The 27525-nt window shown below is 42.2% G+C and overlaps 1 protein-coding gene across 2 annotated transcripts in view; it reads right to left on the bottom strand.

The window, feature by feature from the left end:
* The window catches only part of SLC12A2 (solute carrier family 12 member 2), a 2115502-nt gene that overhangs the window by 47912 nt on the left and 2040065 nt on the right, over positions 1-27525 (bottom strand). For both annotated transcript variants that reach the window (XM_044060802.1, XM_044060801.1), the window contains 2 exons: positions 13276-13411; positions 455-522 (listed from right to left, as the gene is read on the bottom strand). In XM_044060802.1, coding sequence (XP_043916737.1) covers positions 455-522; positions 13276-13411 — 204 coding nt within the window. The remainder of the gene's footprint in view (positions 1-454; positions 523-13275; positions 13412-27525) is intronic.

The raw sequence follows: 27525 nt of genomic DNA, 5'->3' as shown, positions 1-27525 counted from the left end.
GTCCAAATACCTTTTATAAGACTCAGAAACCTTTTTGAGGTCCTTCTTTAGTCACTCCCTCATTAAACTGAGTGCCTTCCAAAGGGAAATTCATTCTGGAGGACAGCCTGATGAGACTTCCTTTTGTCAAGGGTGTCATAACTCAAGGAAGGGGAGAATGTCATACAACTGGCCAGATATTCCTTGCCCAGTCTGGTGTGTAAGGAGAGGAGAGTCTCTTTCTTAATATCCCTAGTATCGAAGGATGACACTTGTGAACTAATCCTATGACAGATGGTTACATACTCTGCAGCAAATCGGTGATAACTGAACATGTCATTAAAGCTGCACCTTTATAACAAACCTGAGATTTTTGTCAGAGTTACACTTGTCAGCATAATGCAATACAATGGCCAAAAGACAATGCATACTGGTTGGCTATAGAAAACAATTCCACTTTACTATTGCTACTTACAAAACAATTAGATTTGCTGTGCTTGAGTGTTCCTTTATAAGTTCATTGAGACGCAGCTGCCGGTATGTCTGCAATTGCATAAAAAAAGCTGTTACATATGCAGTCTAACTTCTACAGTAAGACACACATTTTTTTATCCACAAATTTATAACTCTTGTAATATAGTATGGATTATCTGCTCCCATGATTGCCAGACATATATAATGGACAATGCCTTCATTGGCAATAATAAAATAATGTTGAGTAATTTCTTCAAAATCAGAGGTTTGTTATGCAGAAATTAAAGTAATCCACCAATTTCATATCATAGGCAATGTGTGCATTACATGATGTAAACAAAGCATTTGAAAGTTCTGATCACACCAAATGTAAATCAAGTACAATTTTTGATTATGTAATCTTTGAATTTCACGTTTACTTTTTACCTGACTTTTTACACTTTATGAAACATGAAGTCCTCTCTAGAGTCATCTAGGATCCATGCTGTGATTAAATTAAAAAGTTCAGTTGAAATTATCAAACAAGTTTAATACATAAGAAACCTGCAAACCCTGTGCTTTTGCTGTCATCAGTAACGGTTTCAAAAACAAAAATCGGTATCTTTTCAGAACTGATTAAACAAAGAATATTCTTGGCTAAATAAAGAAAATTAGCAAATAAATGGCTTCAGAGATTAAGGTACAGTCTTATTTTATTTATTTATTTATTGCATTTGTTTACCGGGATAAGTCCACTGGGCCTAAAAGAGCCCATTTTCAGTGGAGGCCCGGGGAGAAAAGCTCCGGGATACAGAAAAAATATAAACATTAATTAGTACAGAAGCAGAAACAGTGTTACAGATAGTAAATATAGTAACATATACAGAATATATGCATAAAAGCAGGAATCTAGTTTGTTTGATTACAGCAATATATACAGAAAATATACATTAAAGCAGAATTCAATGAATTCAATCAGATTGGTATAAACAGAGATCAGTATTATTGTACCAGTATCAACAAGTGAAGATAAAAATAAATATGGAGACAATATCAGTCACTAGAGGCAAAACACACAGGAGTTTAGTAATCATATAAGGAGAGTGAAGAGGTTAGGTTATAGAGCAGGAACATCGCCAGGAAGAGTTGAGATGATTTTTCAACATTTGTCTGAAGGTGGTGGTGCTGCCTGTGTTTCTTATAGGAGGTGGAAATGAGTTCCATAGTTTGGTGACGGTGAAGGCATAGAGGAGATGACCAGCAGGTAAGGTAGGCTTATCTACTTTTAGAAGTAGATGATTTTCAGATCTTAGATGCCTGCTGGAATGGTATTTGGCAAGTAGAGTTGAGAGAGCAGGATAGTCTGTGGGTCTGTAGATTATTTTGTGCACAGTAGTTAGATGGGTGAATGAGAGATGGTGGGGGAGTTCCAGACACCCTAATTGTTTCAGTGACTTACAGTGGTGAGATGAGAATGTGGCCTTGGTGGCAAATTTTGCTATTCTGTTGTAACACACAGCAAGTTTGGATTTTGTAGAGTTTCGGATATTAGTGAGGAGAGGGGCACCATAAAGGAGAGAGGGAATAAGGTATTTGCAAGGGTTTGTCTAGTAGAGAGGCTAAGAAAGTGTTGGTGCCTGTAGAGCATACCAAGCTTTTGGTGTGTTTTTTTGATGTTATTGTTTATGTGTAGGTCAAAGTTAAGGTTTTCATCTACAATAATGCCTAGTAATTTAGTGTGTGGGACAACTTCTATAGTGGTATTGTCCTGGGCTTGTATAGTGAAGAGTTTTTTTATCAAATGGAGTGGTTTTCCTAGGAGTAAAAATTACTAGTTTAGTTTTTTTTTTTTTTTGGATTTGGCGCAAGATGATTGTTAAGCATCCAAGATTCAGTAGATGTGAGGGCATTCTGGGTAATTTGCTGGAGTTCAGAGCTGGAATTTGCAGTGCATATTATTGTAGAGTCATCAGCATACTGGATTACTGAGCATTGTGGGAGAGTGGTGTGAAAGTTGTTAATAAAGATGCTAAATAAGAGAGAACCAAGTATGGAGCCTTGGGGTACCCCTGTGGAAGTACTGAGGAAGGGAGAGTCAGACTGTTGCCATTTGGTGGATTGCTGCCTATTGGATAGATAGCTGTTGTACCACTGTAGGGTAGGGGGAGAAATGTGGAGGGTGGATAGTTTAGAGAGTAGGATAGTGTGGGAAATGGTATCAAAAGCTTTGGAGAGGTCAAGGAAAAGTGAAGAAATTATTTTACCAGAATCCCATGCCCGGTTAACTGTATCAAGGAAGGATAGGAGGGCAGCAGTGGTGCTGTGTCCTGGTCTGAAACCTTGCTGAGTGGGTCATAAAATTTGATTTTCATGCAGGTGGCTGAGGAGTTGGGCATGGATGCATTTTCCCAGTATTTTAGAGAGGGGTGAGAGAATTGCTATGGGTCGAAAGTTTGTGGTGTCTGTGTTGGTGCCACCTTTGTGTAAGGGAAGAATGAATGTTTTTTTCCAGATGTCTGGAACAAGGGATTATTTAATTGATCTGTTAATGAGTATGCTGATGGGATAAGCTATAGAGTTTGTTGCTAGCTGCAGGAAATGTGGGTGCAGATTGTCAGGGGCCAGAGTGCAGGGTTTTAGCTTAAGAGTCTTTCCAGATCAGTTCATCTAAAAGGATCCTCCTTAACAGGTCCACTCAACTATGTTTTCCAGAGGTTCTCAGCCCTGATGTAGATGAATGTCCAAGACAAAACACGTTGCAACATCAAACAGAGCACATAAGCGGACTCAGCTCTTATGCTTGCCATTTTCCCCACTTGCAATTAGCAAGCCTCTACCTGCATATGAAGAACAGTTAATACTTAGTACTCTGCCACCAAGTGCTAGTAGTAGTATACAGTATTCATACTTACAGGTAAATCCAACAGCAAAGGCTTATTAGACATATAACTCACTCAGACAGGTAGACCGAGAGGAAATTACAAACCCATCAAATGATTCAAGTAAGAGCTTATCTGATGTATCCAGCACTAAAGGATAGTAGCATCCTTAACTTGTGGAGTCTGTATCCCAAGCCTCCCCAAGTAATTGGGAAACAACGCAAAGACCTAAATAGAGATATATGTTAGTGGTCCAAAACAGGACTTTTTGTACTTGCCATCTGCTCTTTTGAAACCTGAGCTGATTTAAGATTACAGTGAGTGGTTTCTGCTACTGAGCATCAGGTATCATTGCCTCATCCACTTCTGGTTGAATGAATGCAAAGTAGCCTGAAATCAGTTTCCAAACAAAAGCTTTATTCTTATTCAATGGATGAGTGGCAAGTTACATACAGAATCTGTTCAGCTTACATACACAGTTTTTACAATGCTCAGTGAGAGGTGTGTTCAGGGTGGAGGGGGCTCATTGGTTGAGACAAATCAGGATGCGATTGTTCTACTTGCTTGCACCTTAATTTGCATGTTAAACCTATTGGGCCAATCCAAAGTAATGTCAGCCTGGGTACCCCTCCTTTAATATAGTTCAACATACTAAAAAAGTAGTTTGTGACCTGGACACACCTCCTATTGAGCACTGTAAAAGCATGTACACAAGCTGAAAAGATCCAGTATGTAACCAACCACTCATCCATCAAACAACAAGGCTTTAATTGAAAACTGATTTCAGGCTAGTTTGAAGAAACCACTCACTGTAATCTTCAATGAACTCAGGTTTCAAAAGTTCCATTTAGGACTACCAAGTTATGCTATTTAGGTCTTTATATAGCCAACACTAGGGACACTCCTTAACCAACAGTTTGGTTAGGATGAATCCCTAACAGAGAAAAACATCTAAGATAGAATGAGCTGGATAAACTTAAGATCAACAGTAAGACTGACTACCTAGGGCACCTAACCAGAAGCTACCACTGCAACTCCCACCACAGCCAAGGACCGTAAAAGCAGCCTAGGAAGGAAGTGTCACTGACTTAAAGGACACTAGTAAGCAGCACATCAATGCAATGGCAGGTCTGAAAAGCACTGGAGATGTCTACATCAAAGAGAACTGGAACACAGTGCAGTATGGGCAAGCAAAAAGGCAGAAAGGAGCAGGCGCCAGAGCTAAAAAGCACTAAGATGAAGTCTCTGTTTTCTACACCAAAGGTGCCAGCAGATGAGTGATCCATTCAACATACTGTAACTAACTACTGGGGGCAGACCCCCCCCCCCATGCACAAGTCCCTTTTCAGTGAAAGTGGGAAACCAGGAGGAGGACACAGACAGAATAAGACCCCTTCTTAGAAGAGGAGGAAAAAGAAAAAAAAGAGGGACCCTTAACATATCGCATAGCTCATAGTCCCTTCACTGCAGGATACAGAGACAGGACACCTGGAAGTAGCAGAGCAAGGAGAGAGACCTCCTCAGATAAGCCCTCACACCATAGGACCAAAAGTCCCAAGAGAAAACAGGTACACATGGCTACTGAATGAAAAGTTTCAAACCAACACAAAGGTAGCTACATCCAACAGAAAAAGGAAAGCACCCTTAAGTAAGGGGGCTGCCGAAACAAACTGAACCTAAGCCTCCATTCCTGCACCTTGCCCAGGGAAAGGAGCTGTCCCAGCAAAAGGCTTCAAGATCAAACTGGGACCTGTACAGCAATCTGCAAGAGCAGTTACTAGGTACCACACAGTCCCCCCCCCAGACAAAACACATACACCTGGTACACAAGTGGAAGTATTTCCTATAGCTCCCGATTTCTCTTGAAGGAACCTCATGAAAACCAGAAAGCACCATGTAGCAAGAAGCCAATCATCCAAGAAGAAAAGCACCCAAGTGATTGATACCAAGGAGGAGAATAAGCCTACACATCTAGAAAAAAGTCTCAGCACCAAAGGCCAAGTCTGAGTTGTAGCCCTCTAAGGAGATGCAAGTATACAACAACACGCATGAAAGGTGAGGTACAGAAATGTTAAGTAAAGGACCCTCCAAGCAAAAAAACTAACCTCCAGCTAAACAGGAAGTAGACATGATCAAGAATTCCCTATGAAAAGGCAAAGAATGTCTTCAGGGCAACAAACCTTTAAGACACAATTGTGATCATTGGTTTAAGGGCTGCATTTCTTTTATGTGGAGATGAGAGTGGCAACTTTAAGAGATGTGTCACAGAATCTTATCAAAGATATTAAAGTAGTTCCATGGGCATAACCAGTTTGTTAAAGGACACTGAGAAGAAAGAGAACCCCTGCAAGAGGATGATGGGGTATAACATATGGATCCCTTCTCTCACTAGACTATAAACCATCTGCCATGCTAATGAATGAAGAACCTAAAAAAGTCTTACCAATCAGGAAGCCCCACTGAATGTCCATTGGGACTACTGGGCTGAGGTCAAATTTAAGTGAGGCACCTCCACACAATTCATCACTGATAACCACAGGATGTAAAATTTCCTCACATAATCCATGGCCTCTGAAAAACCCCAGTATCAACTGAAAAACTAGCACCAAGGATTTGGAAGTAGGGAGAAGCTAGTTCTTCTCCCAAGAGCCTCAGATGATTGTAATGACGGGTGCCAAAGCACCCCAAGAGAAAATGAGCCCACCAACCCAAAAATAGCATGGGTAGCCCTACATCTAAGCAGATACGCTCCAATCAGGTGGATTTTTCCCCTGGAAGAAAGTGCAGCTAGATCAGAAAAAAAAAAACAGCATAGCAGAGATGGTCTCCCGAAACAGAAGCCCACAGAACTCCTCAATCAGAGGATGTTCTTTCCCAAGAAACACTGTTTGGAAACTCATGTGGTCTACTAAAAAATATCAATAACCCAAGTTGGACAATCTGAGAAGGGACAAAGAAGGGAGTTCTCCTTTACAGGTGTTATCCAGCAATGGACACCTGGAATGGCATTTACGTGAAACTAAAATTTCCCTCTACACACTACTAAGTGGTAAGGGAATAGCATCTACATTCTTGTCTCAAAAAAGGGGAAATAAGTATTCCAATTCCTTCTCTCAACACAGTAATGCAGGGCCCTAATGCAAGCCCAAAGGTTGAAGGGAGGGAAGGGTAGAGCTTTCTTTCTCCCAGGAAGAATAGCAGTAGTTGCCTTCACCAAGCAAGGAAGTTTGTTTCTGCTACAACCCCCCCCCTCCCCCTTACAAAGGAGCAAGACTATCCAAAACAGCAACAGAGGGAGGCAACAGGAAAAGACTGCCAACTTTCTGCTGAACTGCCAAATAAGCAGTTCCCACAGGAAGACAGAGTGCTGCCTCTCCTCACAGAACATTTTGAGATCCAAGATGCAATGAAAGTGGCTGTGGACAGGAAGCCTTAAAGGCCTACCAGAAAAAGGATGGGAAGAAGCAGGCCATTCCCCGCCCTATGCCTGGAGCACTGCAAGGTTTTTCTTTATTCTGGAGGTCAGCTGGAGATGATGTAGACCTTCTGATAAAGACAGGCATCTTGTTACAGACAAGGGAGGCTATCCAGCAAGATTAAAGCCCCTGCCCAGAAATCCTTCTCCTGTCAAAGGAAGTATTAAGTATGTGGCTGGTGAGTTCATCCCCTAAGATGATGAATGCAGCCCACACATTTGCTACAGGTACATATCTGTGCCCTCCCCCAAAAGACATTTCCTTATACAGAGTTACACTAGCAAGGTAAGATCAAAGATGAAGGTGAGAGATTTTCCCTGACTCCAGATTAAGAAAGCTCTTTCCACAATGGGCCTAGAATCTGGACAGGTACGATGCACGTCTGAGGTCTCTTCCGCATGACTCACCTGACCCTTGTTCTCAGGCCACTCTACCTGCCAGAACAGAAGGGACATGATGCAGGCACATACAATTAATGCCTGCCAATGGCACACAGAGGTTGGCCTTGGGATATCATGACTAGCTTCTGCTCTAATCTGCTGGAAAAAATAAACGGAATCAGCCCTCTGGGGAGCTGCAGAAAACAGATGTGTCTAAAGTTTATGAAAATAACAGCAAAGGGTGGCTTTAAGGGAAGGATGACCAGCTAACCTGGTTATAATACTTCAAGGGCCTGACCTGGCCTGGTAGAAATAAGCCTTAAACTGCCACACAGCCTTCATTAAAGAGATGTTAATGCAGAATAAGCCAGAGGAACTCTGGGACATTTATAGTTTCATCCATCTTGAAAATGAAGATCACCCCAACATGACATCTAGAAGAACAAATGGGAAGAAAGCCCCAAGCACAATTGACTCTCACCTCCAAATATAGCCAAGGTCAATGCAAACATGTAAATGGCATGAAAAAGAAGATGGGGCAGATGAATCCCATACATGGTCATTTACAGAATACCAAGGAAAGTTTGCAAGAAGACAAAAATGATGTATTGGGCCAACAGATGTCAATCAATGTTCTAATGTGAATTCCCCACCCACAACTCCAAATCCTATCAAGAGTCAAACAAACACTCAATCTTTTGTGTTTGAGTTGCAGAGCCTGGCACAGGCTCCCCCCTGACTCCTCTTCTACCAGCAGCTAAACAGTCTAGGCTGAAGCCTGCACCATGATTCCCCCAATCCATGACCAGTTCATTCAATAAGTCACTTCTGACAACTGGAATCCAAAGTGTACCAGTGTCAAAAAAGGGGGCAGATGTTGGGGAAAGAGAGTTTATGTAGGCAAAGTGCAATGCTGTGACATCCACCTTACAGGCAAGTATCCATCCCCAAAAGTGGAACCTTCTAGAAAAGGATGTCAAATGATGATTGGTCAAGAAGATAAACCAAACCATAGTACCAATCAAGGAGGGCTCTTGTTGCTAGATTACTTTCACTTTTAGGTATAAAGTCTGCAATACCATATCTTAAATTCTGGTCGAAAAAATGGAAAGAAATACAACTAACAATGTGAGTGCTGTCCGCATTTTTAAATGACTTCTCATTCCAACAGCCATTAACAACCTTTGGTCTTCATTTCAAGATATGAAGTTCGAGGAGTTTTCACCATCCAAAGACCCTTCAGAGCAGCCGTATCGTATATATATAGTTTTGCATTTTTGCACAAGATATGATTTACTAACACACTTGTACATTGCCACTGTCAAACAAACAAACAAAAAAAAAACCCCAGCAAGAATAAAAGATCAAGTGCATCTGTTTGGAGTACAAACCATTAGAATAGCTGTTCAACTAAGGGAGCCATTGTTGCTGTATAAATCATTATCCATGGGAATTAGTTGAAGACAGACATACCACATAAATGGTCTGATTTCAATAGCACTGTGAACATCCTCATTGAGCTGAGCTTCTCCAACTGCAGAACACAAGTCTGATGCACAGCAGAAAGCAGGAACAACTTGCCCAATGTTCCTTTTGTGGCCAAACGTAACTTGACCGTGTGCCTTGGCTAGTTGCATCTACTGCTCCTGGATCCTTAGTGGTACAACCCTTGAAGACCACTGCCTAGAAATGTCCTGATTTCATGCGGTTGGGACTCCCCTTATGTCAAAGGTACAGAAATTGGGAGGTACAGAAATTGGGACCTGTCAAGTACTAACCATGTTTCTCTGTTATTCTAGATAAACATCTCATCTCTCCCCTCTCTTTTTTTTAATGTATGACCTTTTGTTATCTCTACTCTAGACTAAAAGGCATAAAAGGTACATGCCTAATATTAGGAGAAAAGTTGCTCTAGTTGTGTTCTCTTTGCTGGTCTCACTAAGGAAACTGCATCACTGATCTACATACTGGAACATTAATGCTGCTCTGAATTACATGTACATCTGTACGGTTTACTGCAGGAATCACAGGTGCAGCATGAAACCTTCTTCCTGGGATGAGTATTAAGCAGTGAGATGACTCTCTCTGGCAGTCTCACAAAAGCCCATAGCCAATACCTTTTGATGAAAGCTTATGCTGCTGTTCACCTGGAAGAATGTGGGATGGGTGGGTTTATAATTTTTTCATCATAAAATTAATATTTATCAGGACAGGCAAATAGCTATCTAGTGGGCTTCAAGTGCAGCACCCTTTCAATACATGCTGAACCACAGAATGGCAGGGCAAAAGGAAGATCCAAGGGGATCTGAGCAGCAACAGCTAAAAGATGCCACTTAAAGGCATGTGAAACTGTCCCTGAAAACAGCTCTGCCAAGCCAAATATTAAAGGAGCTCAGGCCTATTTATTTCATTAGTGGTTATTCCCCAGGAAGCAGAAAACCAGGAGAGTCCAACAAGTCAGGCTGATGTTCTCTAGAATGGCTGCACTGAAGCTATATGTTGTGTTTCAGGGGGTACAAAGCTGCAGAAACATAAGATGATCCCCTCTTGTCATTTATTCTGTCTTGCCCACAGGGGCTACTAGGACAATGGCCTTGTCTATTAGGACTTTCTGCAGCACTGAGAAGAGAGAAATGGGGTGGGCGAAATGCAGAAAGCATGTCAAAAACATTCACTGCCAATGTTTTCTGGAAAGGAATCTTTAGCTGACAAATTCTCCCTGATGCAAAGTCATTCATACTTGGGGAAACCCATCCTACTTCCACTCATAAGTTGAGCATGGTTGTGCTTAACCTGTTTGCCACAAAGTTACATGACGGGATGTAAGTGGTCTGGAGATGGATCATCACTGCTAATCTGCACAGCTGGTAACAGCAAGTGGATTATTTTTTGGTTAAACTGGCAGTAGGCCCACAAAAGGCACTGCTGTACTTCTGTTCTACTTGCTGAACTCCACATGAAAACTCTTTCTTGATGGAGAAGATCAGCGAAATCTCTTGATGCACAGGGTGGGTGCATTACTACCACAGGTTTTTAGGCACCACTACTTTCCTTATATGCAGTCTAGCTAAAGAATTGTTAGGCTGGAGAAGAATGCATGACCTAATGCTCAGAGGAATCATGTAGCTGGCATATGAAGGTTCAGTGCCAAGTCTGAAAAGTATGCTTTAAACTGGAACACTGTCTCTGGGGAGATACAGCTGCCCCCTGCCAGTGTTCATAAAAGTTCCTAGGAAAACCTTTTACATGTTTGGGACCAGGCTGGATTCTGACTGTTTCAAAGAGAAGCTTACATGGACAACAACTTTCATTGGGAGTTTCAGTGACCTCTGCATGCTCTCTGCTGTTGGATCCCATCATCCAACTTAGAGCAAAGATGGATCTCCCCTATGCACTTAACTATGCTAACACCAGAGCTAGCCCTTTTGTAAATGCCTTTGGGACCATGGAAAGGTCAAAAGGCAAGAAAGCAAACTCAAAGTGGTCCTGGAAACAACTCGAAGCTGAAGTACTGCCTGCAGTCAGTGGGTAGAATTTTTTCAAAAAGCCTAGGCTCTTGTCTGTATTTTTTTCAACTAAGATAGTAAGCATCTCCGACGATTTACATAACTGAAAGGGAAGACTGCAATTTTGGAGAAATGGCATATCTGTATGCCAATTTTGGGTGCCTAGGAACCAGTCACCAGGGCTAAACATCTCAAATACCTCAGCAAAGTCCTGAGCAACTGCAGGACACATGACTGCACAGTTTGCAAGGCACACAACCCTACAACCATAGGTTCACAGGCAAGTACTAGGCTAGCTGCCCTTGTGGGCAATTTTAAGCCTAGCCAATTTCCTTTGGTAAGATTCAAACCCTGCACCTGCATTCTGTGAGGTATACATGTTAACAACAATGCCAACCTTCCATCCAAAGAAAGCCAGCAAAAAGGACATGAAAATAAACTAAAACAATACACACAATGATAAGATACGATCGGGGTGGGGGCTCAGGACAACTAGACAGCTAACAGAAACAAGGCATTGGACTGGTGGCATACAAGTATTTCATCGGATCTAACATTTGCAAGCATTTGCACAATTTGTACTATTTCAAAAGCTTCACATACACCAGCATCTTCAGTCACTCCATCTTTCAAAGCTATTTGGTCTTCAAGGACATTGGTAAAAGGTTCACCCTGACCTAAAGTAGATGCAAAATACCATAGTCTCAAGCTTTTTCTGGTTAATGTAGGCCTTCAATTTTTTCAAAAAGATAAATCTGTGGTATTCCTCGAAGTCTCAGAAAAACCCAGTATACAACCTATACTGGGTCGACCAAAAAAAAAAAACAAAAAACAAAAAAAAAAAAAACAAGAAACTTTGTAGTGTGGAGTTTTTTCTTGTTTTCTGTCAATTATTTCACTTCCTGCTGTAGCACTTCCTTACCAAAATACAAGCAGTGCTCACAACAGAACACTTGGTGGTCCGTTCCTAAACAAAAATGTTAAGATTAAAAAGGAGATGGCCCTTCCAAGAGTGTAGCCTGCTCTGGGGGAAGGGATAAATAATTTCAATTGTTTTACACTCTTGTGGGTTGATGAACTTGCTTCTGGTTGCACTCTTGCTTTCAAGTAGTTGGCTCTTGAAAGAGCCATTTTACAGTGATGTCCGCAGTTATTAGCCTTTAAAAAGGCTGGTTTTAGCTCTTATAAGAGCTTTTTTTTCACCCTGGTGTGGGCTATCCTTTTGTGTGTGTGTGTGTGTGTGTGTGTGTGTGTGTGTGTGTGTGTGTGTGTGTGTGTGTGTGTGTGTGTGTGTATAATTTCTCAGTGTTTCTTTTGTACCACTTCAGCAAGGGCACAACAGCTCTTATCAGAGCTCATTCTTCCAAAACCGAGCAGAGCTACACAAATACCTAACTCCCCAAAACATAAGGAGAGAGGTTTGAGCCACATATATAAAAGACCTTTTTAAAGGCTAACAACTGCGGACATCGCAGAAAAACTGCTCTTTCAAGAAACAACTTCTTGAAAGCCAGAGTGCAACCAGGAGCAAGTTTCATCAACCCACAAGAGTGTAAAACAGTAAATCAAAAGGTTAGGAAAGTAAAAATATCCTTTGGCATAACTTGCATTTTCTCCACACCCTTGTACATTAACTGTTCTGGGTATGTAACAGATCTCTCATCTTTTCCAGGATTTGGCAACCAAATTAGAGAGAAAATACTTTACATAATGCAATAATACTACAAAACGTAACGAAAAGGTCCCCAAACTGGACAGTTATTCCCTGGAAATCACCTGCAAAAGACGGATATAAAGGAGAACTGACAAGTAACCACTTCTTGTAGCAAAACAGTGTATGTTACTCCTCCTGTTAGCCGAGCTTCAGACCTATGTCCTGAGGAGGAGAAAGAAGCTCATCTCACTTAGGAAGGCCATTCATTTTCAAGTGATTTTCACAGAGAAGGATTCAAAATGCAGCTGTTATACTTATGATGAATACATCACCACCCCCCCACAAGCTTAGTCAATTATGCTTACAAGCAAGCATACCATGTCATTCTAGAAATTAAAAAAATGGTGAGGATTTCAAAGGGATATAAAGCTCTTCAGATCCACTGTGTTCCATGCTGATTACTTTTGAACAATGCCTCTGCCAAGTGAATAAACAAGATAACAGCACATCCATCATCTCTATAATGATTGGTTACTCCATTAACCAAAGTTGACCACTTAAACCTTGAGTTTGTGTGGTCAGTTTAACAACACATCTGCTCTAGGGACATTTACTTGCTAGGCTTAAGAAAACAATTTGGTAAGCAAACAAGGTAGCTGGAATAGAACATTCAACAGAAACAACAAAACCAGTACGGCATGCACCTCAAGCCACATCACCTAAGTAAAACAGCAATGAGAAGCTTGTGGAATGTGAAAAACAATGTAACATGGTAAGGAAAGCATTACTACATGAAACAGTGGTGTACATAGATTATGCTGTAAAGCTATGCTACAACAGCGCGCAGTCAACTTTCTAAGATACACACATTAACCCAGGTAGCGATGCAACTGCCATGTTATTCTACCTACATACACAAAATGCAGGTGTTCCAGGAAGAGTGCTCACCTTCATCTTGTACACCTCCAGTTCATTGTCTGTGATCCTCCAGGGTTCCTCTGCCTTTATCTTATCAGCTGCATCTTGTTCCATGTCATCTTCATGAAGTCTGTATGGTTCTACCATTTCTTCAAATGCTACAATGCTGACCAGGACAGAATTAATAGTAAACACAGGAACAACATGAGGCCCGCAAGATGACAAGCAATACACATTAAACTAGACTCACTTAAAAGTTCAGACCTCCCTTTTCAAGCACTTAATATTGCTTACCTCCCCCAAAACAATGAGACAGACCATGCCACCTTCCTATAATTACAGTTATGCTATGACCAAAATTGAAAATAAAGTAGACTTTCATTACACTTTGAACATTTAGATTTGGTTTTAAATATATAAATATAGTCACACATATAAAGGTGTGAGCCAAACGTTTATTATGTGCACAGCATAAATATTATCCCTCAACTACACATATTGTTACACATCTACCACCACCCTGTGTCATCACCCATTAAACTATGTAACCAAATTGTTATAACTCAGTCCCATTCATGCTAAAACACACAGAATTCTGCACATTGTCTACACACAAAAAATTACACTTGCATCACACACAAATATCATTTACATAAACTCCTATAAATAAAACTCACCCTAATTAAAAAAAAAATTAAATGTAATAAAACAAGCCTTACAAGCAGTTAACTGAGAAAAGACATTACCTGCAAAATGATCTGAAAATAAACTTATAAACTAATTATACTTACAGTAAATTCTAACATAGTGCTATTAACATTACTGGAATACTTTGACACTATACAAAACATTTTAAAAGGTTACAAAATATAGAATGAGAACTACAGAAGAAAAATACCTTTAAGGCAGTCGATTCATAAAAGTTCACACAGCCTACATACAAGTCTTATTCAATACAATATTATTTAATTAGACCATCCCACTGAAATGAATAAAAACAGTAAAACAAACTAAAAAAAGGGAAAAAACAAATAAACTGGAGTGCTGAAATGTGTGTTTGTGTTGTAAATCAAATATCTCATATACTGCAGCTTTAGGGAAAGATATTGGTGATTGGCAGTGGCACAAGCCAAGAAAGTGTACCATAATACAATGGTACGTGATACTTAATTCATTATGCACCAGACCACTGCACACCATGTGTACATTATACATAAACATACATATACAATATAACACATACTATAATACATGCACGTTTTATATACATACATATACACACACAATATTATATATTATACATTTATATATCCACTAACTACCTTGATTATAGCAAGCTCGGATGCTCATAGGTTCATAGGTTCATACTAGGCTATCTGCCCGAGGGCATTTACAAGCCTAGCCCATAGTTTTGTGGCTTACGCCACCCCTTTAGTATGGGGAACTATACCCATTATTTTGCTGTGCCTCTGTCGAGCAGTGACACTGAGGTAATCCCTGGGGTATATCTGCGATCTCCCATCCATTGGTCAAGATTTCTCTTGAACAAGGCCAGCGAGGTGCTCTGCCTCACATATACCGGGATTTTGTTCCACAGCATAGGGAGTCTTTGGGTGATGAATCTATCCCTCCAGCACGTCCTATTAATAGCCATATCGAAGTTTAAGTCTTCCGCCCTTGTGGCTCTGACGTTTCTAGATTTTTTGAGGTGAAGCATATTCATCAAATCTGGGTTTGACATGGCCTTGTATGTCAGGCAAAGGTCACCTCTGAGCAAGCGGTAAGCAACTGAATAGAGCTGGAGTTCTTTCAGTCGGGCAGCATAGGACAGATTTTTGAGACCCTTTATCCTTTTGGTGAGGAACTTTTGTGGCCTCTCCAGCTGCTGCAAGTGTCGGGTCAGATACATTTCGAATGGGGCATTGTACTCAATCATTGGTCTGATGAGTGATGAGTATAGGGAGACTATGACCTCCCTTGATCTAGATGTGAATCCCTTCATGATAAGGTGGGCAATGTAGAAGGTTTTCGTAACTACTTTAGCTACATGGGTGTCGAATGACAGGCTACTGTCAACCTGGGTCCCCAGGTCCCTGATAACTTCTTCTGTGCTCAGTGGGTTGCCACCTATATGGTAGCTAGGGGTAACCTTGTTTTTCCCGAAGGGTATGACTATGCATTTTTTGGCATTTAACTTTAGGCCATGGCTCTGACACCAGTTATCCGTTTCTGTGAGACCCTTCTGAAGGATATCTCTCTCAGATGTGTTTTCGACTACGGCGCCCAGTTTGCAGTCATCTGCAAACTTTGTCAGCCATAACCCTCCTGTGTTTGCTTGTACTTCGGAAAAGTAGATGCCAAACAAGAGTGGGCCCAAGACTGAGCCCTGTGGGACACCACTTGTGACGGGCTTTGAGTCTGACATGGCGCCAGCAACTCTGACCCTGTGGGTTCTGTCACTCAGCCAGTTTGCAACCCATCTTGTGATGTATGGGTTAACATTTAAGCTGATGAGTTTTTCAATGATACCCGAGTGGGGTATTGTATCGAAGGCCTTCGCCAGATCGAGGTAGGCTGTATGGACTGCCTTTCCCTCATCAATGGCTTTGGTGACTGTTTCAAAAAAGTCAACCAAGTTTAAAAGGCATGATCTGCCTTTGACAAAGCCAAACTGGGTTGGATCCAAAGTCTGCAAATTCCCTATGTCTTTATTTATGAGGTCCATTATGATCCTCTCCATGGCTTTGCAGATAAGGCTTGTCAAGCTAATGGGCCGGTAATTTCCAGGGTCGGTGGAGGCACCGCCTTTGTGAAGTGGGACCACAGTCGCAGTGCGCCACTCCTGGAGTACGTATCCAGAGATGAGACTATGATTAAACAGCTGTCCTAGCTGTGGGTTTAATTCCTCGTTGAGTTCGTGGAGCACACAGCCGGGGAACACCATCAGGTCCCATGGATGCTGTGTTTTTTGCTTTGGAGAGAGCAGTTCTCACTTGGGCCTTAGAGATGTTTGGGGGGCTGCAATCGTTTGGTATAGATATCTCTCCTTTTGTGGGGGGGGGAGAAGTTTGCACTGAACCTGTCAGCCAGTATGTTGGCAATGTCTGTAGGATCAGTAATCTTCACATCATTTTGAACTAGTTCTGAGCATATCTGGGAGTTTCCTCCCAGGTTTCTAACATAGCTAAAGAAGGCCTTATGATTGTCTTTTGAGTCTTTAGCTATTTTTCTCTCAAAATTTGCTTTGGATGATTTTATGAGAGCTCTTAGTTTTTTACTTACAGTGATCAAAGGTGTCTTACCTTTTAAGGATTTTGCTCTGTCTTGTAGTAGCTTCCTCCTTTTGTTGTAGAGTTTGTTTATGGCTGTGGTCCACCAGACTGGACGCTTGCCTTTGGTACAAAGAGTCTTTGTTTTGCTTGGGATTGCCTTATCCATGCAGTCCTGCAAGTGCTGGTAGAAGGCATTTGTAAGTGATTCAGCGGCTTGAGTACTGTTCTCCACCGGCTCGGTGGCCTTAAAGGAGACCACACTAGTCTTTAGAAGTGTGAAGTCGGCTTTCGAGAAGTTCTTTACTGTGGTCTTTTTTATTTCAGGTGGGGGTGGGATGAGGACCTCCAGCGAGATTAGTTTGTGATCTGATCTCACCAGTGAGGGGTATACTTCCGGTGTTGAACATTGTGCTCCCATGTTCGTGATGATGAGATCAAGTATGTTTTCTCCTCTTGTGGGGATGGTGACTAGTTGTTCCATGGCATTTGAGTTTATGAATTCCAGGAACTTTTGGGCTAGAGTGTTTGGGCTTGAGTAGTGTTCCCAGTCTATATTAGGGTAATTGAAGTCACCTAATATGATGGTGTTTGGAGATGCATTTAACCCCTCCAGAGTTTTCAGGAAAGCCATGTGAGGTTCCTGAGTTTGTGAGGGTGGTCTGTAACATGCTACAATTTGCAGAGCAGTCTTGCCTATGGTTAATTGCACCTGGATGGTCTCCGATGCATCATGCGTTGCCACCAGTCTTGAGGTATGGGTGTCCTTGATGAATATGGATACCCCCCCCCCCTTTCTTGGTATTGTCTGGATTTTGGGGCCGGAACGCATGATATGAGGTAAAACCTGATAGTGCTGGGGTGCTCTCAGGAGCCTTGAACCAGGTTTCTGTCACAGCACAGACATCGATGTTCTCCATACTGAGAAAGGCCTCGAGTGTGTGCATTTTGAGATTTAGACTTCTGGCATTGAGCAGCATTACCCTTAGTTTTTTTCCTTTTTTGTGTTCTAGGGTGGTAGGTTTAGAATTTGAGCCTTGCCTAAAAAAGGCACTATGGGGTGGCAAGAGCCTTTGCCAATATCCGGAATCCCAGGGGTGACAGGTGCAAGCCGTCCCTTGCGAAGCAGCGTGGCTTGTCCAGCATGTCATCCCAGGCAGACAGACATTGGATCCCCTTTGAATGACACCAGAGTTTAAGCCAATTGTTAAAGCTGATCATCTTATCTCTGTATTGTGGCATCATTCTTGGTGAAGGTAGGATACTGCTCAAGGTCAGGGTCATACCTGCCTGGGCTACATAATCAGAGAGCTCCTCAACGTCTCTCTTCATGTAGTCCAAGGAGGTACGTCTCAGGTCGTTTACACCAGCGTGGACAATGACTGAGTCGTATTTGTACCTGCTGTTGAGAGACCTGAGTGCTTGCGTTATGTGGCGGATTCTAGCGCCCGACAGGCAGCTTACTGTAACTCTCTCCTTACTCAGTCTGGTGAGCGGGACGTCAGTGTGTCTGACTATGGAGTCACCAATGACTAGTGTGTCTGGCATTGTGTTTGGCCTTAAGGGCTGTGACTGTTTGACACTCTGACTGTGAGGTCTATGTGTTGCAGGTGTTGTGTTCTGAGGTGGTGGTTGTTTGGGTGTCTGCTTTGGCGGCCTCTGCTGTTTTGGTAGATTTTTGATCAGAGCCTCCGAGTATGTCTTTGTGTGTTTATGTGTATGATTCGAGGTTGTGATGGTACTATGTGAGACTGGGTCTATAGTGTGTGTGGTAACCTTTTCCTCTTGTCTGGTCTTGCCAGTCCTATGTTGAGAGAGCTCAGCCTCCAGTTTGGCCGTATAGTTGCATCTCTCGCATGTATTTGTGTTTTGTGGGAGGAGGAGAGGGTTGTCTGTGTACATGAGGCAATTGTAACATTGCCTCAATATTCCCAGGTTCACCAGCTGAGCAGGAGAGGACACTAGCAACTGATCCCTCGACATGCTAGAAGGAATAGACAAAAAAACTTTAAAAGAGATTCCGGGAGATGTGGGTGACCGAGAAATGGGGGGTTGCCTTTTTGGGGTACTATCTATAACAGGAGTGCTGTATCGAGGTGATAAGTACTGTAGGAGCAAGTGCTAGGTTTAACAGATAGAGAATAGTCTACTTGGAGTCAAGTAGAGATGATCTTTTTAGTTATAGGATACGCTGATTAGATCAGTAGTATAGTTCGAGGAAGGTAGTTTTAAGGGAAAATTTGAAGAGTGGACTTTAGGTAGCCCGAATAGTTTAAACCTGCTTAACTGGCGCTGCCCTAAGCCTAGTACTTATTATACAGCAGGAACTTCTTATTGTAACATTTGTTAATGTCTGTTATGTACTTCACAGATAAAGATTCTAGTTGTCTACTGATGTACTATGTTCTTCATCTGTAAATATGTTGTAAGTAATTGCTATGTAAATTGTTAATCGCTATGTAATCCAATGCAACTACTGTCTGTTTATTTTAACTGTGGAGCTTTTCTCCCCGGGCCTCCGCTGAAAATGGACCTACGTCCAGTTTGACACTCCCGGTCAACAAATATAAATAAATAAATAAATGAATAAATAATATATTACACACACAAACACACACTACAACAGGTAAAGTCTTCAGTCCAAGAGTTATTGGACAACTGGTCAATGAAACTTTTTTTTGGTAGTGCGAGAGAGTAGTTAGCTTACACCACTGTCAATCCCCATGTTATAATCCATTCCCTATTTGCCAGGTCAAGATTCAATTAAATCCACTCACTGCAACATAGCACAAGTATATATTTATATACACACACAAATGCATTTTACACACACACTCCTTATAACATACACAGATATATACATGATCTATTCTGATACTTTTGATGGCATGTCTATAGAGTTTATCAGGCTCACTAGGAACAAAACATATAACAGGTTAAAAGTTGAAGTGACATTTCAATCAGTTTGATGAACACTTTGAAAGGTAGCACAATTCTTTAGAACTGCTGAAGTAAACTGATCCTCATGGCCTTTCTGCTGGGTTAAAGCCCATCACACTGGAAAACGGAGCGTCTGCATCCACCAAGCAGCATCACTCTCTGCACTGTGTTATGGAAGATCCTCCTATGCCAACAAATATGGCAGAAACACAACTGCAACCCTTACCTGCAAGTATATAGAACCACATTAAACTAGTTATATACAAACTTGGACTACCAAAACTCTTGTAAACATACTTCAGATCTTTCAAAGAATCCTTTAAAAGAGAATTGTTCTTAAGGCCTTGGAAGCCTTAGCACAAAAGGTTCAAGAACTACATAAATAAATAATTTCATCACCTCAGTGTACAGTCAATACCAAACCTCTACCACATTACACTGGACTGTTCCTCTTGAAGATGAAGTAATAAGGGGAATCATCAGATATTGGTAGTATCTTATTTCAACAGGCCATCTGCAGCAAGTAAATAAATACCTAAGCAGGAACCCAAGAAGTGCATCATAACCAGAAAACAAAACAGGCCCAAGACAGGAGTTCAGAATAAAATGCTTAAATAGTCATCTTAAATAATGCCTTACTTCTAGACTGAAGGTTCAGGCTAATGACCAGCACAGGTGTGCACCGTTCACTTTTTGGCTCTAATGCAACTGTCTATAGGCAACAGATTTCTGAAATAAACCACCATTTCTCTGAAAGAGTCCTTCCGACTACTGTGTACATTCATCTCTGCTATGAAGGTAAATGATGCAGATATCAAGTCACTTAGATGAGGTTTGTTTAACCACAGGGAATCCTAGTTAGCCAACATGAAGGCTAAAGAACTGATCTCTCCTTTTAAGTTTCTGGACTTTCACGGCACTATAAGGTGGTAATATGCCCGACTCTGTGGCCCAGTCCAATGCAGTCCTGTCTGAGATGCTGAATAAGGTTCAAATAGCTGTCCTGGTACTGCAGGAGCCAGATGGAGAGGGAGGAGTGAAGGAGTGTGGATCACTCACCTCTGCTTGGTTTGAGGGTGTGTGTGTGTGTGGGGGGGTGAATTTGCATAATTCAAGACAGAAACAAATAGGACAGTGTGATCTGCTTGGCAAAGAGAGGAGAGACCACACCTCATGCTTTGGTAGAGGGGCATGATTGCTTTGAGGCAATGCCACTTGCTAAAGCAAGGGGCATGTCCCACAGTCAGCCCACTGTACATCTCCTTCCATGAACCTTGCTGAGTACTCAAATGGTAGGGCTGTGGGCTAGAGGAGAAAGTTCAAACCACACCAGTGATTGATTGAATGGTGACCTGTTTCAGTCAGCTCTTGCCCACTATGGAATGAACAGCCTGGCTGACCGACAGAAGGTCTGATGATTAGCAAGGACAAAACCTGCAAAAGTAAGGTAGGCATTCTGACAGATGCCCAGTCCTTGTTCAACACCAAAAATGGTTTCTTGCATTTAAAATCATCTAACTCCAAGATTAAGATATTTGAAAAAGATAATATTCCAAAGCAAAAACATCAGACCCACTATAGTTTTGATGCAATAGCATGCTGGATGAGAAGTTAATATCCCATGGTGTACATGGATTTTTTTTTACCAGATTCGTTGAAGGTTGGGTGTCGAGCTGGCACCTCGGCACCTGTAAAAAAAAATCTACTGCCAATCATTAGCAGACCGGAGTTTCGCTGTGGCAACCCCTAACCGGGAAAAGCCGAAAGAAGAAGAAGATTGAAGCCAGAGACAGAGAATCCTTTTCAGAAAAGTACAGTTTTGTACCTGCCATAAATGTAGATGTTCGAAGATCCACATTGCTGCAGTCCTAACACTTGGGTAGTCCGCTGTCCCTCGGTCGGCCCGAATATCAGAGTATAAGGCTGACGTCGGTCAAGGCGCATTTGACTGACATCAGAACGTCAGGGTACAAATGCGCATGACCGACGTCATATCCTCAGTCTTTTCTTGCCCCAGATGTCAGAAGACCCTAAAAAGAAAGGTCAAAATCCATAGACCACAACTAAACAACCAACTAGCCTAACACCAAAAATATGTATAATATATACAATATATACAAAATGCCATATACCTCAGATGGATAACCCAACCCACACAACCACCTCAAACAGCAGAGGGGAAGGAGGGAGGGTAAATTGGACTGCAGCAATGTGGATCTTCGAACATCTACATTTATGGTAGGTACAAAACTGTACTATGTTCTTCATCCCACATTGCTGCAGTCCTAACACTTGGGTAGAATCCCAAAGCAGAGGTAAGGGAGGATGGCTAAATTATAATGAAGCAGGAGCTGCCAAAATGCCCTGCAACACAGCAGTGGCAAAACCAGCCCTGGATTTAGAGTACAATGGAAGGTGGTAATGCCTAGAGAAGGTATGCACTGAACTCCAAGTGGCTGCCTCTAAAATATCCTTAGTAGCCACCCCCCTCAAAAAAGCTGTTGAAGTGGCAGTAGCCCTAGTGGAATGAGGTCTAATCCCAGCTGGAATCTGTTTGCCATGATGGGAATAACAGAAAGCAATGCAAAATCCAATCCACTTAGAAATAGTTTGTTTTGACACGGGCTTGCCCTGAGAGCACAAAGCAAAAGAAACTAATAACTGCTGAGATTGTCTGAACCCTTTAGTTCTGTCCAAATAATATCGCAACTGCCTGTGTACATCCAAAGTGTGCAAAATCTTTTCCCCTTTAGTTTGGGGATTTGCATAAAAAGTAGGCAAATGAATAGTTTGGTTTAAAGCCACACTAGAAACCACTTTAGGCATAAAGGAAGGATTAGTACGTAAAGATACCCTATCCTTGTGGAAAATTAAGAAAGGCTCAACTGCCATAAGGGCCTGCAATTCAGAAACCCTTCTTGCAGAGGTAATGGCCAACAAAAAGCAGTTTTCCATGACAAATATTTCAACTCAGCAGTAGCTGCAGGCTCAAAAGGTTGTAGAGTGAGTTTCTCCAACACAAAATTGAGATCCCAAGCAGGAGTAGGAGCTCTTCGTGGGGGTCTGATATTCTTTGCCCCTCTAAGAAATTGCTTGAATAAAGGATGAGAAAACAATGGTGGGTCACAATCGTAGTGAGCTGAAATTGCTGCAGCATGAATCTTAATAGAAGAGAAGGACAAACCTTTGTCCAATAACTCAGTAAGATATTGAAGAGCCACACTTAAATCAGGCTCAGAAACATCCAAATCCTTAGCTGCACTCCAAAATAAAAATCTCTTCCATTTATCTGCGTACACTTTCCTTGTACTAGGCCTTCTGGCTTCCAAAATCACATTCAAAACTTGTTGTGGAAGTTGAGACCCTTTATGGTTTAAAACAGAATATGCCATGCTGTTAGGTGAAGAGAGTGAAGTTTGACATTGATCAAATGACTGTCCTCCTGGGACAACAGATGTGGAATCAAAGGCAAAGGCCATGGAGGCTTCTGTACTAGACTTCTCAGTAGTGGGTACCAGTGCTGCCGAGGCCAATCTGGAGCTATCAAAATCATCCTTGGCTTGTCCTGTCTGACCTTCAGAAGTACCTTTGGGAGGAGAGGCAGAGGTGGAAAGGCATACACATGAAGATTTTTCCAACTGAAAGAAAGAGCATCCACTTTCCAAGCTGTGGGATGAAACCGCTTTGTGCAAAACTTTGGCAGCTGGTGGTTTAGTGGAGAAGCGAACAGATCTATGTCTGGAGTTCCCCAGGACACTGTCAATTTCTGAAATACATGAAGATCCAGTTTCCACTCGTGGGGATCCATGATTTGTCTGCTTAACACGTCTGCTAAGGAGTTCTGTGCTCCGGCAGAAACCTTGCCTGAAGATTTAGTTGTAAACTGAGAGCAGTCTCCCACAAAATCATTGCTTGCCTGCATAGAGGATAAGAATGTGTTCCCCCTTGCTTGTTGATGTACCACATGACAGTTGTGTTGTCTGTTAGAATCAACACCTGCCCTGGAAGAAGTAAATCCTTGAAAGCTATTAATGCAAACTGGACTGCTAACATCTCCTTCATGTTGATATGTAGATGTTGCAGTCTGGCAGGCCACTTGTCTTGTATCCACTTTCCATTTAGATGAGCTCCCCAAGCTATGTCTGAGGCATCTGTTGTTAAAATCTGACTCGCCTCTGGCGCGGTCACAGAGAGTCCCTTGTTTAGGTGACATTCCTGAGCCCACCACAAAAATTCCTTTTGAATGCAAGGTATTATTTGAATGACAGTGTCCAGATCCTGGCAGTGCTGTGTCCATACATTTTGAGATACCATTGTAGCTTCCTCATATGCAGTTTGGCATTGGGAAGCACCAGAATACAAGATGCCATGAACCCTAAGGCTTGAAGGACTGTCCTTGCAGTCAGCCCGGACTGATGAGATAGCTGAAGGAAGTAAAGGGATAGATTCTTTTGTTTGTCCGGGGTTAAAAAGGCCATCTGGGATGCTGTATTCAGTCTCACACCCAGAAAGCACGTCTTGAGAGGGTACTAGACTGGACTTTATTTCGTTCACAGAATACCCCAGGCATCTTAGCACTGCTATCACATATTCCAAATGATGAAGAAGCTCTTCCCTTCCTTGAGCCAGAATCAGGCAGTCGTCCAAATAAGGATAGATCTGTATTCCTTTTAGCCTGAAGAAAGCTATCACTGGAGCCAGAACTTTTGTGAACACTCTGGGCGCAGTAGATAAGCCAAAGGGCAATACAGAAAACTGATAGTGAGAAGTCCCAGCTCGAAAACGCAGATACTTCCTGCACTTTAGTCTGATAGGAACATGAAGGTAAGCCTCCTTGAGATCCAAAGTTACCATCCAATGATCTTTGCCCAGCAGAGGTAAAAGCTGCTGCAACGTCAACATTTTGAACTTGGGAATGTCCAGATAAGTATTGAAGACAGATAAATCCAAAATTGGTCTCCACGTGTTCCCCTTCTTTGGGACTAGGAACAGGCGAGAATAAAATCCTAGGCCCCTTTCTGGCATAGGAACCGGCTGTATGGCCCCTATTTGGAGTAACAGTGAAATTTGCTTGTGAGCCTCTATTCTTTGTTGAGGAGGAATGTCTGGCATGCCTTTGAAAGGAGGCAAGGTATGGAAATAAAACCTGTAACCGTGATGTATGATATCCAGTACCCATTTGTCTTGGGTAATCAAACTCCAATTTTCTTTGAAAAGTGCTAACCTTCCTCCCAAAGGTGCTGCCAGGCGAGAAGAATCTGGCAGCTGAAAAGGTAGGTCATTGGGTCTGTTTACGAAAGGACTGACCCTGCCCTCACTTGCAGACTGTGCAGGAGAACTCCCTGTTCTAGGCCTGAAAGAGCCCTGACCTCTGCCCCTGCCACGTCTAGATCTACCCCTAGACTGGGAATCATAAGAAGGATACGTCCACCCTTTAGTAGGCCAATTTCTACTAAACTTTGGAGGCTGAACCTGCAAAAAATCTTTAACAGTCTGCATAGACTTAGCCTTGTCTTCCATTTTCTTTAAAACTGCCTCAACAGGAGAACCAAACAGGACATCAGATTGCAAAGGGGCATCCAAAATTCTAGTTTTAACATGGTCAGATAAATTTTGATCCCTCAGCCAGGCATGCCTGCGAAGAACTGACCCAGTGGCAGCCACCCTAGGCGAGGCCTGTACAGCATCAAAACCACATTGCAAAGAATGCTTACCCACCTGTTCAGAAACATGCACTAAATCTTGTAACTCTTTACAGTCAATACCTTCCGCCAGAGCATCAACCTTAGATTTCAACTGAGAAAGGAGATAATTTTGATATTTCAACATGTGAAACTGGCAATTCAAAGCTCTCATGGCTAGAGTGGAAGCAGTATAAACTTTCTTTCCCCATCTATCCAAGGCCCTGGCCTCTTTATCTGCAGGAACCGGATTCTTGACAACAGAAGCCTTAACACCCTTAGGCCCCTGGCTAACAGTTTCTGGGTCTGCCCTAGGACTCTTAAAAAGATACTTATTAGCTTCAGGCACCCTGTAATACCTATCTGGTTTAACAGGAGCAGGAGGCAAAGAATCAGGATTAAGAGAAGCCTCTGCAAACACATCTTCCACCACATTCAGAACAGGAGGTATAGCTAAAGGCCTATGCTGGGGTAAAAACAAAAATTCCCTAAGCCTTTTCCTGGAATCAGAGAAATCCTGACCTTCCCATTTAAAATGCTCTCTCATGGAGTGAAGGGTCTCTGAAAGAAAAATCCTCAGGAGGAGAAGCAGAAGGAGTAGAATCATCCACATCAGAATCAGAATAATGAGAATACTCCTGCAAGTCTTCAGCCGAAGACTCAGACACATCCGAAGCCTGCTCATAATCCCCCAACACAGGTTCCATCCTAGGCCTCTTTTCAGGAGGGGGCATAGAGCCTCTAATTAAAGTAATTAAATCCTCTGCCATTTTGAGCATGTGCTTCTTGGGCACAGCACCTGAAGAACTGGGAGCGACACCCACAGAAGCTAAACTAGACCTGCCTCTAGGAGAAGCCTTGGAAGCAGAAAGAGAGGGCCTAGACCCCTTAGGAAGGGAGGGGAGTACAGTTACTTGAGAAGCCCCTACAGCCTGCCCTGCCTCCTGGGAGGCCACATCCTGTAAAATCAAAGTTTCTCCCTGGGAGTCCAGAGAGGCCTCCGTCGGAACCACCGGTTCCACTGACGCCTCTAAAGAACTGACGTCCGGTTCGGACGACTCCTCTAACCTAGGTTTAACTGCCTTGTCCTTGCACTTCTTAGAGGAAGCCGGCGTCGGAGCATCCGACGGCATTTTATAATTACACCGCTTCCCAAAGACCAACCTTGCACAATCCAACCTCCGCTTTATAGTGCGTTTATTAAACCTAGCACAAAAGCGGCATCCAACAACGTCGTGCTCAGGTCCTAAACAAGGTATACACAAATTATGGTAATCCCTATGTGGTATCTGTTTCCCACAAGAAATACAGTTATTCACTTTTTCTGACATCCGGTAAACCACTGAGGCAAGAAAAAAACAAAATATTCCCCAACGGGGTACTTAACCAACTCAGACTTCGGTCTGAAACTCCAAATTCGAAAAATTTCAGAACGCCGAACGGCACTTGCAACACTGCTTCTGCATCGGACCATGCGGCAAAAAAGACTGAGGATATGACGTCGGTCATGCGCATTTGTACCCTGACGTTCTGATGTCAGTCAAATGCGCCTTGACCGACGTCAGCCTTATACTCTGATATTCGGGCCGACCGAGGGACAGCGGACTACCCAAGTGTTAGGACTGCAGCAATGTGGGATGAAGAACATCCATTAATTAGATTGATTAGTCAAGCCAATATTTAGCATCCAAAAGGTTGCAAAACACCAAAATTCGAATCTTGATATCTGACAGCAAAATGTCTCCTCGGTTAAGCTTTCTGCCTCAAAGCTACAGGGTGTGAAGGCAAAGTTGGTTCCAAGATGGCTGCACATTGAGTAACAGCTTAATTTTTAGCTCTCCCGGTGTGAAAACAAATTCAGAGCAGAGAGCCAGTAAACTCATATTTTTGGGTAAATTTCAAAAACTGGCTAGTAAGTGCACTGTATGCATGCCAGCTAAAGAAGACATTAAGAGAACCTGAAAGAAAACCAATCACAAAAGGTGAGGAAAAACACTGACAGGGAAGAATTCTGCAGATGTTCAACAAAAACCAGTGCAAGCTCTAGCTTTGGTGCAAGACATGACTTCCAGTCACCTAGAGGAAAAAAATAAGTCAAATGTGCTCAGAGCTGATTAAAATAAATGAAAAAATGATGGATTACATCAACTCAAATAACAAAAGGCTGGATAAAATTGAAGAAGCTTTAAACAGATATTCAGATGAGGCGATAAAACTGCAAAAATCAGAGGTGAAAATGAAGAAAAAGGCTGGCTGAATATGAGAATGCTGAAGAAGAGAGATTTAAAAAAATAACAGAATTAGAGCAAAGAGCACGTAGGGAAAACCTGAGATTTTCTGCTGTACCAGAAAAGCTGGAAGGAACAGACTATTAATTTTATGAAAGCACA

Source organism: Protopterus annectens, chromosome 2.part0 (genome assembly GCF_019279795.1).
Source record: "Protopterus annectens isolate FY-2018-M chromosome 2.part0, PAN1.0, whole genome shotgun sequence".
Classification (NCBI taxonomy): Eukaryota; Metazoa; Chordata; order Ceratodontiformes; family Protopteridae; genus Protopterus; species Protopterus annectens.
The sequence above is the reverse complement of the archived record's forward strand: the minus strand, read 5'-3'. Positions and strand labels throughout refer to the sequence as shown.